Raw genomic sequence first — 17,906 nt, forward strand, 5'->3', positions numbered from 1 at the left:
TCCATGGCTGGTGACACAGCTAAATAAATTTTAAATAGGTTTCTCTGGTTGGTCCCTCTCTATCTCAACTGTCTCTCAACTAGGCAAGCACTCTACCATTGAGCTAAGTCTTCAGCTTTTTTTTTTTTTTTTTTTTTTTCCTGAACTGGCCTGGAACTTGAGATCCTCTTGCCTCAGCTGATACAGGCATGTGCTGTAGGACTGGCAATTTCTAATATTATTTTGATTTAATCTTATATCATCTTTAGCTTGGTTTATTTTTATACCCTCCCTCCTCGCCAACTGAACCCAGGGCTAGGGAAGTGTTCCACTACTAAACTACGTCCCCAGCCCTTTCTTTTGAGACAGAGTCTTGCTAAATTACCTGGTCTGGCCTCAAACTTGAATACTTCTGCCTCAGCTTCCCAAGTATTTTGGGATTATAGGCATGTACCACTGCATCTGACTGTATGTTTCTTATTTATTTATTTTTTTCTGTTGTTAGGGAACAAACCCAGGGCCTAGAACATCCTAAGCAGGCTCTCCAATTCTGAGCTACATCTCTAGCCCCCTAGTATTGTATTTCTATTTTCTTAGTGATTACAGTTATACCACCTGCAAATTGATTTTACCTGCTACTGCTAAAGTAATCCAATACTATTCAAACCAGACCAAGATATCTTTTATGAAAGTCTTTCAGGGATTACACATAGCCTACAACATAGAACTCACATGTGTGTTCTAGTTTGACTTACGTGTCTTCCTGACTCGATCCTTAGTCAGCTTCAGTTTAATTTGCTATTTCCCCTTCACTTTGGGGATTTTTTACATTTTGGAAAGCACCATATTGCTCTATGCTATTGAATATTTATCTCATCTTTTTTTTTAATGTTTATTTTTTAGTTTTAAGTGGACACAATATCTTTATTTTTTTATGTGGTGCTGAGAATCAAACCCAGTGCCTCGCGCATGCTAGGTGAGTACGCTACCACTTGAGCCACATCCCCAGCCCCTATCTCATCTTTTAGGAAAACTTCTTTATTCTTTGGCTAGCTCTGAATTTTTTTCTGATGGCCAGCCAGTTATGGTGGCATATACCTGTATCCCAGAGACTCTGGAGGCTAGGCAGGAGGATCATGAGTTTAAAGTCAGCCTTAGCAACTTATCAAGGCTGGAGATGTGGCTCGGTGGTTAAGTGCCCCTGGGTTCAATCCCCAGTAACAAAAAAACAACAACAAAAACAACAACAACAACAAATAGTTGATGGTCATAATTCCAAAGTTAGCAGTTCCTATAAAAAAAATCCTTTCTTGTTCATGAAGCATTCCTCTGTATTCCATACCTTTATAATATATAATAACATTATTGTGTAATTTATATAGTAAGTATATATAGATTCTGTGCTTGTCAATTAAAGTGAGTGCTTGATATAGTCAACGAACTGATGATAGAACTGGAAGCAGGTTTTCAAATTCTGATTTCAGAAGTTTGAAATCAGACAACTATTAGTTGTGAGATTCTCATTTTTAAAGATATAAAATTTTCAATGGAAACAATGTGTATCCTTGAGTTTATTATTACTTGTTTTAAAAGTTAGCTGTTTTATGAGGCTGACCAAGAGATATATATTTTTAGTTATGTCTTTATTTTACTTTATGTGGTGCTGAGGATCGAACCCTGACCAAGATATTTTTATTGGAGTAAAATATATGTAACAAAATTTACCATCTTAACTGGCTGTTGCCCTTCTCTGACAGCTTCCTAAGTTGCCAAGACTACAGGCATCAGCCACAGCACCCAGCAACTATCTTAACTGTTTTTTGTATGAATAGTTTGATATCACTAAGTATATTCACATTTTTCTACAACCATCATTATTGTCTCTCTCTCTAGAAATTTTATATTCTAAAAGTGAAACTCTGTACCTATTAAATAAAACTCCCCATTTCTTCTTACCCTACTTGATGACAGGGGGTATTCTCTTCTTGTCTTTATGAATTTGATTACTCAGGGTACCTCATATATGTGGAACCATATGGTATTTGTCTTTTAAAAAAAATATTTATTTTTTAGTTGTAGTTGGACACTATACCTTTATTCTATTTATTTATTTTTATGTGGTGCTGAGGATAGAACCCAGAGCCTTGCATGTGCTTGGCTACTGGCTAGTGCTCTACTGCTGAGCCACAACCCCAGCCCAGTATTTGTCTTTTTAGGACTAGCTTACTTCACATAACACAGTGTCTCCAAGATTAATCCATGTTGTAGTATATGTAAAAATTTCATAAGGCTGAATACAGTTCCATTGTGGGTTGTTGTAAATAATGCTGCTATGAACATGTACACTGTTATCTGTTTGAGTACCTGCTTTCAGTACTTCTTGGTAATTGAATATCTTAATTCTGAGTTTATTTTTTTGAAGAAATGCCAGATTGTTTCCCACAGTGGGTGCCATTTTACACTTAAATTAGCAGTGTACATGGGTTCCAGTTTTTTCCATACACTCATTAGCACTTGTTCTGTTTAAAAAACAAACAATTTTTAAAAAACCAGTAGTACTAGCCATCCTAATAAATGTGATATGGGATTTTTATATATTTTTTTAGTGATTTAGGTATATCTATAGATTCTTAATATTTGAACATTTCTTGCTCAGGAACAACACCTATAATCCTTGGCCTATTCTCAGTATACTTTATTCCAAGATTTTCTTGTCTCCTGGTAAACTGTATAACTTTCTCTCCTCCTTTTGTTCCAACAGTATGTATGGATTCAAATGATTCTTTGGATAAACACTTCATGAAGGCTGTGAACCTCTTTATTCTGGGAAATTGTTCAGTTTGAGTGTGATGAGAAATCCACTTCAGTCTGCAGAGATTTCTGGAGTAGGATTTAGAAGACTTGGATATTTCTTGTAGTTGTTGCTGCAGAATTGAGTATTGAACCTAAGGGTGCCCTAGCACTGAGCTACATCCCCAACCCTTATTTTTTTATCTTGAGACAAGATCTCCCTAAGTCTCCCAGGCAGGCCTTGAACATGGGATCTTTCTGCTTCAGCCTGTCAAGCAGCCGAGATTACAGTCATGTGCTGTTGTGCCTGGCAAAACTTGTATATTTATTAATTAATTAATAATTAACCAATTTTGTGATATTAGTCAATTCAAGTCTCATGTTCCAATATTTATATAATGAATGAGAAGTTAGAGTCAGTAAAATTTTATTCAGGTCACACTGCATGCATATGTTTCTTGATCAGGTAGATATTATGAGCATAAAAAGATGAGAGGGCATAGTTTGACTTTCAAGAACTAGCTCAGTGGGTGATCCCAGAGGGTTTTTTAAATCTGAAATCTTTTGTTTTTGGGACCAGGGATTAAACTCAGGGGTGTGTAACCACTGAACCAAGTCCCAAGACCCCTTCCTCCCTTTAAAAAAAAATATTTTATTTAGAGGTGGGTTCCCCCTGAGTTGCTTAGGGTTTTGCTTAAATGCTGAGGCAGGATTTGAACTCAAGATTCTCCTTCCTTAGCCTCCCAAGCTGCTGGTATCACAGGTGTGTGCCACTGCAACTGGCTTAAATCTGAAATCTTATCAGTGAAAAATAATTTTTTTTTTTTTTTTTAATTTACAGTTACTGTAAAATGGGGAAAGGAGAAATTTGAAGGTGTAGAATTGAATACTGATGAACCTCCAATGGTGTTCAAGGCTCAGCTTTTTGCACTGACTGGAGTCCAGCCAGCCAGACAGAAAGTTATGGTGAAAGGAGGAACCTTGAAGGTAAAATTTAGTTGAGATTTCCTTTATATGCTATCATTATATAATTAGTGAAAATAATTAACACTGAGAAATCTGTTTAGTGTTAATATACCATTTATAGTACCTTTTTACTCACTGAAAATATATAATTTTATGGGTTTAAGCTCTGTTCGTATTTATGTTGCGTATGGGAGGAACGTTGTGCCTATTTCAAAACATAAAAGTATCACTTTAGATTCTATTTTGCAATTAGATATCTTTGAATGTTAGGGGAGTGGGATATTTTATAATTATTGGTATTAATATTATTCGACATGTTTTCCTATGAATACATATTAAAAGTATTTAATTTTGTTTGACCAATATAAAATTTATTTCTGTAGTAATTTTAAGTTAATAGAGATGGAAAATTTTCTCTCTTAAAAACATGCAACAATATGATTAGATTTGTTTTCTTTTTAAAATAGTAAAGAATGTATTGTACATGAATTTAAATGTTAAAATTTAAAGTTCTTAAACATCTCTTCCAAAACTCTGATTCTGGAATACTAGAAGCTTAAATTTTTTTTCCCTTTTTTCTTTTTTATGTCCTACATATTGAAGAAGAGCCTTTTGTCTCTTGAGCAATTGCTATCACCTATCTACGAGATGAGAGTCAAATTTTTCAAAAAGCAAGGGGACCTAAGTTTTCATTTAGTTCCTTTGGCATGATCACAGTGACTCTAGCATATATCTGCTTCATTGATGAAGGGCCACAAAAAAGATGAGAAAGTATTTTTTGTTTTTTTAAAAATAAGCAGTCGTGTATGGCTCAGTGGCAAAGTGCTTGCCTAGCATGCGCAAGATCTTGGATTCAGTCCGCAAGATGTACCATTTCTTATGATTAAAGGCAATAGATAGTTCTTAAACTGAAAAAGACCTTTAGGAAGTTACTGTTCCATTTTTAAACAAGAGTGTCCAAAGAGATGATTAGTCATACTAATGAAGGGGAGACACAAATTGAATATCTGGTACCTTCTGTGAAAAGAAGAGTAGGCTGTAAATATAGCTCAGTGGTAGAATCCTTGCCTGGCACATGAGGCCCTGGGTTTGATCCCCAGCACCATAAAATTTTTAAAAAACTAAAAAGGAAAAGGAGTAATGTGGAACTGACTTCATCTTATGAGGGGAAGGGCTTAGCTGTAGTAAGTTACTACATTTGTGGAACAGGGATGGTATTAATAAAACAAAATCTTGGTTTAACATATGAAGCAAAAGTTTTTGTAAATTGCTTCACAGATGTGAGATTTAGGACTCAAAACATTTGTGGACATGCAGATATTGCTAAGAGTTTGTTTGTCTTGATCAGTTTGGTTCATTTTCCTAGTATATTTTTAGTTGTTTTGTTTTTTGTTTTGATGGGAATTGAATGCCAGAGCCTTGTGCATACTATGCAAGTTCTTTATCACTGAGCTACATCCCCAGCTCCCTCCTTGTATAATTCATTTTTTAATTTTAAAATTTATTATTGTTTGTTGAGGTACTAGGGATTAAAACTAGGGCCTTGCATGTGCTAGGCTAGTAATCATTGATTACCTCTCTGTCCCTTTTTATTTTTTATTTTGAGACAAGGTCTCATTACGTTGCCCAGGTTGGCTTTGAACCTGTGATTCTTATGCCTTAGCATTCTGAATAGCTGGGATTATAGGTGGGTGCCATCACTCCTGGCCTGGTATCATTTTTTTTTTTTAATATTTATTTTTTAGGTGTAGATGGACACAACACAATGTCTTTTTTTTTGTTTTAAGAGAGAATTTTTTTTTTAATATTTATTTTTCAGTTTTCGGTGAACACAACATCTTTATTTTATTTTTATGTGGTGCTGAGGATCGAACCCAGCGGCCTGCGCATGCCAGGCGAGCCTGTTACCGCTTGGGCCACATCCCCAGCCCCAACGTATAATGTCTTTATTTTTATGTGGTGCTGAGGATCTAACCTGGGTCCCGCCTGTGCTAGGTGAGCGCTCTTCCACTGAGCCACAATCCCAGCCCCTGGTATAATTTTTAATAGCACTTACATTCTCAAGAGCCTCCTGGTTTGGATGATAAATTATATAGTCACATTAGTTACCTATGCCTTATTTTATAAATTAGTCTTCATATTCTTGTCATATAACTTAGTTATTAATTCGCTCTCTTGCTTCTAAACTTGCAAAACATTAGGATCTGTCATTTGTCATCAAATATTTAGTACTTGCTAAGTATACTTAAATGTGTTTTAGTACTTGGTGCTGCCCTGTACTTAGATTGTGTCACTGTATGCAATTTAAGCAATTGTTAGACTTCCTGGCTTTTAGGTTGTATGTGTTTTGAAACCTTCATTTTTGGTTACAAGGGATCGAACCCGGGGTACTTTACCACTGAGCCATATCCACAGCCCCTATTTATATTTTATTTAGAACAGGGTTTTGCTGAGTTGTTAAGGGCATTGCTAAGTACTAAGGCTAGCTTTGAGCTTGTGATCCTCATGCCTTAACCTCTTTAGCTGCTGGGATTACAGATGTGTGCCACAGTGTCCGGCTTCAAATATTTTTTTTTGATTGAATTAATTTTGAATAGAATCCATAAGCAGGATAAATTTTATTTGAGGAAGCTTTTAAAACTTAGTACTTGTGCAGAGATGGTTAAATTTTCTTTTGTTTGTCTTTGAAACAGGATGATGATTGGGGAAACATCAAAATAAAAAATGTAAGTATTAAGAACACTTCCTACAATGCAGTAACATAATTATTACACCAAAAATAAATTCCAAATAACTTTTTTTTATTATGTATATCCATGTGTTCCAGTACCATTTATTGAATACTTTTCTTTTTCCATTGAATTGTGTTAGTTTTTCTTGAAAATCAATTGTTGGTCTAATTTTGGATTCTTGTTTCATTGATCTAGTTGATTAAAGTTATACTACTACCACATGGTCTTGATTATTAAAGCTTTATATTAAAAGTCTTAAAAATTTCCAACTTTTTCTCTTTTTAAGACTACTTTAGCTCTTATGTATTTGCTTATAGTTTTAGAATAAGTATGTTAATTTATTTTTTTATAATTTTTTAAAAATATTTTTCTCTTAGCTGTTGATAGATCTTTATTTTATTTATTTATACGTAGTGCTGAGACTTGAACCCAGTGCCTCACACATGCAAGGCAAGTGCACTACCACTGAGCCACAGTCCCAGCCCAAGTATGTTAATTTCTACAAATTGACTACTAGGATTTTGCTTGAAACTTCATCAAATCTAAATTCAATTTTGGGAGAATGAGTGTCTTAATATGTAGTATTAAAATCCTTAAATAGTTAGATGTGGTGGCACACACCTATAATCCCAGCAATTTGGGAGGCTGAGGTAGGAGGATTGCAAGTTCAAGGCCAGCCTCAGTAATTTAGCCAGTATAAAGAATTTATAAATTCTTTATAAAGAATTTAGGATGATCTTGTCTCAAAATAAATCAAAAGGCCTGGATATGTAGCTCAGTGGTAAACCACCCTTGGGTTCAGTCTCCAGTACCAAAAAATAAGTAAATGAATAAATAAGTAAATTCTTAAGTTTATTTAGGTCTTTATTTTGTCTTTGGGTTGTAGGTTTTTTGTTTAGAATATTTTATGGTTTTTGTTATATTCTTAGAACAAGGTTCTTTGCTGTTGAATGATATTTTATAAAATGTGTTTTTCAGCATTTATTGCTAGAATGTAAAAAATATGATTGATTTTCCTAAGTTTGTTTTCATCCTGAGATTTTATAATTAATTCATTTAATAGTTCCAATAGCTTTTTGGATTTAGATTTGATGTTTTCTGTGTACATAGGCATATTATCTGAAAATAATGAGTTTTACTTTTTCCTTTCTTTTTTACTTCTTTTTAAAATTATTGTTGACATATAGTTGATAAACAAATGACTTCTAATTTCATTTTCTTTCATAACTTCTTGCTAGGACTTCTAATATATTAATATTGAATAGAAAGTGATGAGAGTAGACATCTTTTCCTACTTCACTAAGATTTAAATTATGAATGGCTATTAAATGAAGCACTTTTTCTGCTTCTGGTTAAAATGATCATATGATTTTTCTTTTGGTAATTTGGTTATCCCCCATATACCCTTTCACACTGGGGTCTTATCCCAGGGCTGGTGCCTGCTAGGCAAGCACTTCAAACTCCTGGGTTCAAATGATCCTCATGCCTCAGCCTCCTGAATAGCTGGTATTATAGGTGTGTGCCATTGGGCCCAGCAATTTTTAATTGATATTTATCATATTAGATATTAAAGCTGATACATTTTTAAGTATTCATTCATTTAAAAATAATAACGGGACTGTGGATACAGCTCAATGGTAGAATGTGTGCTTAATATCTGCAAGGACTTGGGTTCAATCTACACCACCATAAGTAAGTACATACATATATCTAAAACTGAATTAACAAACTAAACATCTAAAACCTAATATAATCAATGGATTGTTCATTTCATATTTAAAAAATATTTTTCAACACAAAAATGTAGTAGAGGAACTGGCATTGTTATAAATATTTGCAAATCGTGTGTTTGTGTGTGTGTGTTTGTGTGTGTGTGCGCGCTGGAGGGGCATTTTAGTAATTTAACCTGAGGCACTCTACCACTGAGCTACACTTCCATCTCTGGATTATTTTTATTTTGAGACAGGGGCAGGTTGTTGAGGCTGGCCGTGAACTTGTGATACTCTTGCCTCGGAGTCCTGAGTTGCTGGCATTATAGGTGTGCGCCACTGTGCCAGGCAATTTTTGACTCGTTTCATAGAAAACAGCTAAATTCTGTACTTTCTTTTATATTCAATCTGCTGTGATGTGTTGCTTTAATTTATGCCTCACGTAGTCATACAGGTGGAAAATGAAGTGTCTTTTCAGATAAAATTATAGACATCCTTTCATAGAATACCAAAATTCAACACATAGTAGTTTATTTAAAAATTTTTTTTTGAAGATGGAGTCTTGTTATGTTGCCACTTTTTTATTTTTGTTTTTGAGACAAAAAAATGCCCTGGCAGACCTCAAATTTGTGATCTTCCTGTTTAGCCTCCCAAGTAAGTGAGATTACTACCATGCCTATAAATTGGATGTTTTTGCTTGTTGTGTTTTGATTAGTGTGCTAAGGATTTATCAGTAAACCTTTCCAGTTCTTGATTTTGTTGATTTATATTATTGCCCAATTGATATCTACTCTGAAAACTATTTTTTCCTAAGATTTAAATTTATTAACTTCTCTTCTAGTTGCATACATAAGTTTTTTATATATTGTATTTTTATTATCATATAGCAAAGAACATTTTCTAATTTACCTTATGATTTCCTTTTTGTCCCTTGGGTTGTTTAGAATCAGGTTAATTTCCAGTCATTTGAAGCTTTTCCTAGATATGTGCTATTGATTTCTAATTTCTTGTGGTCAGATAACATGCCCAATGTTATTATTGTCTTCTAAAGTTTATTGTTACTTGTTTATATCTAATTATTTGTATGTATTCTCGGTTGTCTGTTCTATAAACTATAAATGTCAATTAGGTCCTATTGGTTTATATTGTTCAATCCTCTATATCGTTATTGCTTTTTTTGTTTGTTTACTTGTTTTGTCTACTTGTTTAGCAAGTGCATTCAAATCTCCAGCTATAATTGTGGATTTGATTATTTCTCCTTTTAGTTCTGTCACCTTTTGCTTCATAGATTTTGATATTTTCTTATTATATACACAACATAGGATTGTTATGTCTTTATGAACTGATCTTATATAATTATGAAATGTTCTTTATTTCTGCTAAATTTCTTGTTCTGAGATTTACTTTGTCTTTTCTTTGTATGACCACTGTTTTTTATATCATTGTTTTCATTTTCCTTCTTGCTTTTAGTCTGTTTCTTTGTATTTAAAGTTAATTTTTAAAAGATAGCATCTAGTTGGGTCTGGCTTTTTTATTCAATCTAGAATCTTTCCCTTTTAATTGGAGTATTAGATCATTTATGTTCAATGTAATTATTGATATGTTTGGGTTTACGATTACCATCTTGCTATTTTTTTTTTTTTTTTTTTTTTGCTGCTGTTTTTTTTTTTGTTGTTCCAGAGATTGAACCTAGGGGCACTTAACCACTGAGCTGCATCTGCAGCCCCTTTTTATATTTTATTAGAGACAGGGTCTTGCTGAGTTGCTTCACTAATTTTCTGAGGTTGGTTTAGAACTTGCAATCCTCCTGCCTCATCTTCCTGAGCCACTGGGATTATAGGTGTGCACTACCGCACCCAACTTAAATGTGTTCTTTAAGTTAACATTAAATGGGTAGAGTATATTTAAATGAATAAACACTTATTACAATTTCTCAGGTTTAGTTTTTTTAAAATACATTTATTTTTTAGTTTTAGATGGATACAGTATCTTTATTTTACATTTATGTGGTGCTGAGGATCGAACCCAGTGCCTCGTTTATGCTACGCGAGCACTCTACCACTGAGCCACATCCCCAGCCCTCAGGTTTAATTTTTTTTTTTTTTTTAGAGAGGGAGAGAGAATTTTTTAATATTTATTTTTTAGTTTTCGGTGGACACAACATCTTTATTTTATTTTTATGTGGTGCTGAGAATTGAACCCAGCACCCCGCGCATGCCAGGCAAGCACGCTACTGCTTGAGCCACATCCCAATCCCAGGTTTAATTTTTAATGTGATAAATATTGATAGATAAAAATCCACATAACAAAAGCTCTTTGAAATCTTTTAATTTCTTCACAGTGAAGCAGGGATTATCGAATTATGAATTGCAGTCTAGAAATGTCCTGTAGCCTATTTTTTTCATTCTGAAAGTTAAGAATGGTTTTTTGAATTTCAAACAATTGGGAAAAATAACAAGAATATGCAACTAAATGACTCACCAAGTCTCAAATATGTATCATATAGCCCTACTGGGGAAAGTTTGTTGATTCCTGATATTGAGTGGTCTTAAACAGTATCTTCAAATTGTTACTATAAGGGTGTGTGTGTGTGTGTGTGTGTGTGTGTGTGTGTATCTTCAAATAACAAATGACTTCAGTAATAAGACCCTTACAACAGTATACCTCCATTTCCCTGTTCCTGTTCTTTGTGCTATTGCTTTCATGCAGTTTATGTCTGTTATAAACTATTTTACTACATAATCACAGATTTTACGCTAAATTTTTTGCAAAAAAAGTAAGATGTGACCATTATGCTTGTTTTTTTTTTTTTTTTTTTTTAATTGCTGGGACGCCTGTAATCAGTCAGTAGAATAATTTAATATGTGTTCTTTTGTTTCTTTTTACTAGATGTAAACATTATCAACTTTTAGGCTTTTCATGAAATTATTATTTTTTTTAAATAGGGAATTACTCTACTAATGATGGGGTCAGCAGATGCTCTTCCGGAGGAACCCTCATCTAAAACTGTCTTCATGGAAGACATGACAGAAGAGCAGTTAGCATCTGCTGTAAGATATGATCACATTTTGCATTTCTTCACTACTTTTGGAAAGACAATTATTAAAATGTCTTTCAGAAAGTAGCACCTAAACATTTTAATCATTAATATCAAGATGTGTTTTTGGCAGTAAATAAGAGTTATTATTATTATTTTAAATATTTATTTTTTAGTTATAGGAAGACACAATGTCTTTTACTTTATGTTGTGCTGAGGATTGAACCCGGTGCCTCATGCATGCTAGGTGCACGCTCTACCTCTTGAGCCACAACCCCAGCCCAAGAATGTTGTTATTTTTGAAAATAGCTTATAATAAATCATACAATTAGATTTTTTAAAAAATACTTATTTTGTAGTTATAGGTGGACACAATATCTTTTATTTTTATGTGGTACTGAGGATTGAACCCAGTGCCTCACGCATGCTAGGCAAGCACTCTGCCTCTGAGCCACAACGCCAGCCCCTAGATATTTTTTTAAAACAGCCATTACACCTTGATTGTTATTGCTTTCTTTTTTTAAAATTTTTTTGGTAGTTGTAGATGGACATCATGCCTTTATTTTATTTGTTTATTTTTTTATGTGGCGCTAATGTTTGAACCCAGTATTTCACATGTGGTAGGCAAGCACTCTGCCACTGAGCTACAGCCCCAGCCCTGTTATTGCCTTTCTAACTTGCAAGTGAATTTATTTAGGCTTACTTCCATTTAACTTTAAAAATAAAGTTAATAAGTTAGGGCTTATGCTTATAAGCCTCAAAACTATGAGGTTTTAAGGACTGTAACTTTACAGATAAGAGTTGTTGTAGGATGTACATAAAGTTATAAAGTAAATTAATATCTGCAATAAATATCTGGCAGATAGCACTGTCTTTAAATTCTCAAGTGCTCCATGTTAAATTATCTAATTACCCTGAAGCTTCTTTTTTTTTTTCATTTACAGTGCTGGGAATCAAACCCAGTGCTTTGCTTGCTTTTTGTGCTCTACCAGTGAGCTATGACCTAGCCCATATCTTGAATATAAATGCAGAATCAGTGTAAAACTGGCCAATACATATGAGTCAATATTTTTTTTTAACATGTAGCATTTAGTCGCATCATTCTTTTTTGTTGTTGTTGTTAGTTTTTTGGGTGTTTTTGCAGTGCTTTTATGCATATTTTGCTTCCCTAGTCTGTTTATAAGCTTGCAAAGGAGGTAGGACTGATATGGTAGTTCTTATTCTCAAGAAAGGAATTAAAACAGAATTAATGCCAGCATGATGCAAATAAAATTTATTTGTTGGTTGAAGGTGCAATGTAAGTTGTTAGGCACTGGTAAATGGTACTTGATTTGATGTGTGAACTTTAGTGATTTATATGCCATGTCATTTTATAAATATGAATTAATTCTCTTTTAAAATCAGATGGAATTACCATGTGGGTTGACAAATCTTGGTAATACTTGTTACATGAATGCTACAGTTCAATGTATTCGATCTGTGCCTGAACTCAAAGATGCCCTTAAAAGGTAAGACTAAAGAGAAATGGTTTAAATTTCTGGATGAGGAAGGTTCACATTTGGGTGGATAGTAGTAGTATTTTATTTTTTTAGCATCTTTATTGAGATATTCATTTATCATACCAATTCTTTTTTCAAGTGTTCAGTGGTTTTTATTATATTTATAAGGTTGTGCAGCTCACTGCAGTCTAATTTTAGAATCCATCCCTCCAAAAAGAAACTTATTACTTGTTGCCAATGCTTCTTAATATTCTTCCACCCACCTCTAGCGCCAGGTGATCATTAATCCACTTTCTGTCTTATGAATTTGACCATTCTGAGCATTTCTTTCTTTCTGTTCAGTGTTTTTTTTAGTTGTAGGTGGACACAATACCTTTATTTTTAACTTATTCATATGTAGTGCTGAGGATTGAACTCAGCACCTCACATGCACTAGGTGGGCACTGTACCACTGAGCAACAGCCTCAGTCCTGGGCATTTCTTACATGTAAATGGAATCATATACTGTGTGGCTTTTGGAACCAGCTTCTTTTTCACTTAGCATAATAATTTCAAGGTTTATTCATGTTGTAAGATATGTTAACATGTCATTCCTTTTAAAATATTTTATTGTATATGTTTATAAAATTTTGTTTACCCATTTGTTCTATTGATGGGCATTTGGATTGTGTCTACTTCTGGGCTGTTGTGAGTAATGTTGCTATGAACAGATATTTATAAATTTGTGCATGGACAAATTGTTTTCATTTCTCTTGGTTATATACCAGAGTGGATTGCTCAGACGTATGTTAACTCTGTTTAACATTTTGAGGAACTGTCAAACTGTTTTCTTAAGTAGCTGTACCATTATACATTCTCACTAGAAATATAAGAATGTTATAATTTCTACACATCTATACCAATAGTTATTGTCATGATAAATAAGCAGTGGGGGAAAAAAAAAACCTGACATACAAATCAGTAAAATGTTGAGGCATTCTCCAGGGCACAATATATAAATCTTTCTTGAAAATGTGGAGAAAAAAATTAGACATGAAATATAGTTCTAGAGGGCTGGGGCTGTGGCTCAGTGGTAGAGCACTCACCTAGCACATGCGAGGCCCTGGGTTCCATCCTCAGCACCACATAAAAATAAATAAATAAAATAAAGATATTGTGTCCAACTAAAAAATAAATATTAAAAAAATATAGTTCTAGAATTGTTAATATTTATAATATAAGAAGTAGCTAGTCTTGTGTGCATACGGCCCTGGGTTCAATCCCCAGCACACCAAAAAAAAGAAGTAGCTAGATAGAGGACAGGCAATATCTAAAAGTTTCCAATGAGTATTAGGATAAGTTAAAAGAAACCCCACGCTTAGATTTTTAGAAAATTTTGAAAAACAAAAATAGCCCTAAAAACTACAAACAGGGGCTTAGGGTTGTGGCTCAGTGATAGAGTGCTTGCCTAGCACTTGTGGAGGCACTGGGTTTGATCCCTACTACCACATTAAAACAAACAAAATAAAACAAAATAAAAAAACTAAATAAAACTACTAACAGAAAAGAATCAGAATCAAGACTGATGTAGGTCCTCATCAGTGAGCATAAACTCATGAAATTAGTGGAAAAATACCTATGAACCACCAAGGAAAAATAACTGTCAACGGGTTTTGTTGTTGTTGTTGCTGATGTTCTTGTTCTTTTTCTCCTCCCTCTCCTCCTCCTCTTCCCTCTCCTCTTTCTCCTCCTCTTCCCCCTCCTCCCCCGCCCCTATTCTCTCTTTGGTTGTAAATCCTGCTTTCATTTCTCTGAAATTTGGAAGTATTCTTACTTAAAGTTCTTTTTTTTTTTTTCCTATTTGATCCTTTAAGTGCAGAATGCTTTGCTTTTTTTTAAGTCATGGCAGTTTCAAAAGGATGTAAACAAACATGAAAATAAAAAACACTTCAGTTGGATATAGTTTAACATATTTTTTTTCTGTGATCTCTTTCATTCTACTTATGTTAGCACAGAGTTTTGCTTTTTTAAAATTGAGACATAACAGATCTAGAGAAATGTATATACCTTAAGTACTCAGTTTGACCAGTTTTTTTTTTCTTTGAGTTTTACATTTGCTCTGTAATCTGTTTCCTATCAGAATATAGAACATTTCAGTCATCCTAGAAAGTTTTCTTATGCTTTTTTTCAGTGAATCCTCATCCTTTCTACTCACCTTTAGCAACTTTTGATTTCATTTTAGTCTGTACATGCTGGAAATTAAAATAAATGGAATCATACAGGTTGTACTTTTTTTTTTTTTTTTTTAAGTCTGACTTGTTTCACTCAGCAAAAAGTTTTTGAGATTTGTTCACATCATTGATTGTATTAGTAGTTCTGTTTGTCCATTCTTGTTAGTGTTGGGTGCTATTGATCTTTTTCCTTTTAGCCTCTTTAGTGGGTGTGTAGCACATAAGCATGGTTTTCATCATCGTGAATGTATGATTGCTCTCCTCCCCCAGTGTTTGTTATGAATGATAGTTTCTGATCCTTTGTTATAAGAGACTATATGAATAATGATTGGTTTATTTCCTTTGGATGATTATTCTATTGTACTATTGTAAATTAACTTGGCATCAAAAATCTGAAAAATGAATTTAAAATTCCTTTAATAGAAACTCTTTATTGATGAGCAAACTGACTTGAAACTTAAATGACATCTTTAATGTTATACAGGAAGTTAATGCTGAATGTAGTCATATGATTTTTTGATTTAAGCATTTTTTTTAACCATATAATGCTTAAATGAGCAAGACAAGAAGAGAAAAAATACTCTGAGAATCAGTTGAAGGGTGTCATCAGTTCTTTTAATTGATTTCTTCCCATTTGAGTTTCAAGATGAGTTTAATCTTATTGTTTAATTCTGTCATAACTTTCCTAGGTATGCAGGTGCCTTGAGAGCTTCAGGGGAAATGGCTTCAGCACAGTATATTACTGCAGGTCAGTATGATAAATAGACTACTTATAATATTCAATCAATGTTACTTTTCATATATATATATATATATATTTTTTTTTAGAGAGAATTTTTTAATATTTATTTTTTAGTTCTTGGTGGACACAACATCTTTGTTTGTATGTGGTGCTGAGGATCGAACCCAGGCCGCACGCATGCCAGACGAGCGCGCTACCGCTTGAGCCACATCCCCAGCCCACTTTTCACTTATTTTTCAGCTACCTTTACAATTTACAAAATTTATTTTGTACATTACTTCATTAAAATTTGGAGTGCTTTTATATTTCACATTAAATAACTTGAAACTTATTAAACAAATTATAAACCAGTGATTTTTTTTTTTTTTTGAAAAATAATATTTGGATTTTTTTGGATTGAATTATTATTTTGATTTCAGGTTCTATTAGATACATTTATGTTTGGGAATGACTTTGGGGATAGCCAGAAATAAGTTTTATCATGGTTGATGTGATCATTATAAAAGTCTTAGTGGTTGTTAGTATAAAGGAGTTATGTGTATGAAGAGAAATAGAAAAGAAAAAATTTTATTTTTTTGGTTGTGCTAGGGATAGAATCAAAGGGCTTCATGTGTGTTGAGCATGAACTCTACCATTGAGCTATACAGCCCTAGAAATTCTTAAAGGGTAGAAATACCTTGTTTCTTTTTTATATGAGAATAATTTTGGATCTTTTTATACGTGAGTACTCTCTGAAATAATTGGAATAGATTGATAGGGTTTTGCAGCCATGCTTTTCCCCCCCAACACCTTTATTGCAATATAATTCACATACCATACATTCACCCATTGAAGTGTACTATTCATTATTTTCTAATATATTCATAGTATTGTCTGAATGTCACCACAGTTAATTTTATAAATTTTTATTACTTCAAGATAAACAAACCCCTCTGTAATGCAATTCCATAACACTGAGCAGTCATCTTCCCCCCTCTAATCTGCTTTTAGTCTTAAGATTTGCCTATTCTGGACATTTTCTGTAAATTGTATAGACTATTTCAGTGTAATCTTTTCCTTTAGTTCATATAATGTTGTCAAAGATAATCCACATTGTAGCATTTATCAGTACTTCATTCTTTTTATTGCTGAATAAGCTTCTGTTGTGTGGACATGTCACATTTCATTTATTCATCATCTGTGGACATCTGGATTGTTTCTCCTTTTTGACTTATGAATATGGCTAATGTTGGTGTGTTAATATTTGTGTGAATACGTGTTTTCATTTATCTTGGGTCTATAAATAGGAGTGGGATTTCTGGATCATAAGGTAACTTAATTTTTAACCTTTTGAGGAAACTGCCAGACTGTTCCCCAAAGGAGCTGTACCGTTTTACATGCCCTGTAGTGATATAGTAGGGTTTTGATTTTTCCACATCCTTGTGAACATTTAGTATTATGACTTTTTTACTTTAGCCGTCCCAGGGGTGCAAGGTGGTGTCTCATTGTTGTCAACCATTAATTTTTTTTTTTTTTTTTAGTTTTATTTTTTTTTTAAATTTTTATTGTTGGTTGTTCAAAACATTACATAGTTCTTGATATATCATATTTCACACTTTGATTCAAGTGGGTTATGAACTCCTATTTTTACCCCATATACAGATTGCAGAATCATATCGGTTACACATCCATTGATTTACATATTGCCATACTAGTGTCTGTTGTATTCTGCTGCCTTTCCTATCCTCTGCTATCCTCCCTCCCCCCTCCCCTCCCCTCTTCTCTCTCTACCCCCTCTACTGTAATTCATTTCTCCCCCTAGTATTTTTTTTCCTTTTCCCTCACTTCCTCTTGTATGTAATTTTGTATACCCCTGAGGGTCTCCTTCCATTTCCATGCAGTTTCCCTTCTCTCTCCCTTTCCCTCCCACCTCTCATCCCTGTTTAATGTTAATCTTCTTCTCATGGTCTTCCTCCCTACACTGTTCTTAGTTACTCTCCTTATATCAAAGAAGACATTTGGCATTTGTTTTTAAGGGATTGGCTAGCTTCACTTAGCATAATCTGCTCTAATGTCATCCATTTCCCTGCAAATTCTGATTTTGTCATTTTTTAATGCAGAATAATACTCCATTGTGTATAAATGCCACATTTTTTTTATCCATTCGTCTATTGAAGGGCATCTAGGTTGGTTCCGCAGTCTTGCTATTGTGAATTGTGCTGCTATGAACATGGATGTAGCAGTGTCCCTGTAGTATGCTCTT

At 33.7% G+C, this 17,906-nt stretch overlaps 1 protein-coding gene across 2 annotated transcripts in view; it reads left to right on the forward strand.

Annotated features, from left to right (window-relative positions):
- Usp14 (ubiquitin specific peptidase 14) overlaps positions 1-17,906 on the forward strand; it is a 45,845-nt gene that overhangs the window by 2,196 nt on the left and 25,743 nt on the right. Inside the window, exons 2-6 of one of the 2 annotated variants that reach the window (XM_076837270.2) lie at positions 3,611-3,756; positions 6,429-6,461; positions 11,122-11,226; positions 12,618-12,721; positions 15,612-15,670. In XM_076837270.2, coding sequence (XP_076693385.1) covers positions 3,611-3,756; positions 6,429-6,461; positions 11,122-11,226; positions 12,618-12,721; positions 15,612-15,670 — 447 coding nt within the window. The remainder of the gene's footprint in view (positions 1-3,610; positions 3,757-6,428; positions 6,462-11,121; positions 11,227-12,617; positions 12,722-15,611; positions 15,671-17,906) is intronic. The other variant, XM_076837271.2, reaches the window with a different exon arrangement.

Source organism: Callospermophilus lateralis, chromosome 17, assembly GCF_048772815.1.
Source record: "Callospermophilus lateralis isolate mCalLat2 chromosome 17, mCalLat2.hap1, whole genome shotgun sequence".
Classification (NCBI taxonomy): Eukaryota; Metazoa; Chordata; class Mammalia; order Rodentia; family Sciuridae; genus Callospermophilus; species Callospermophilus lateralis.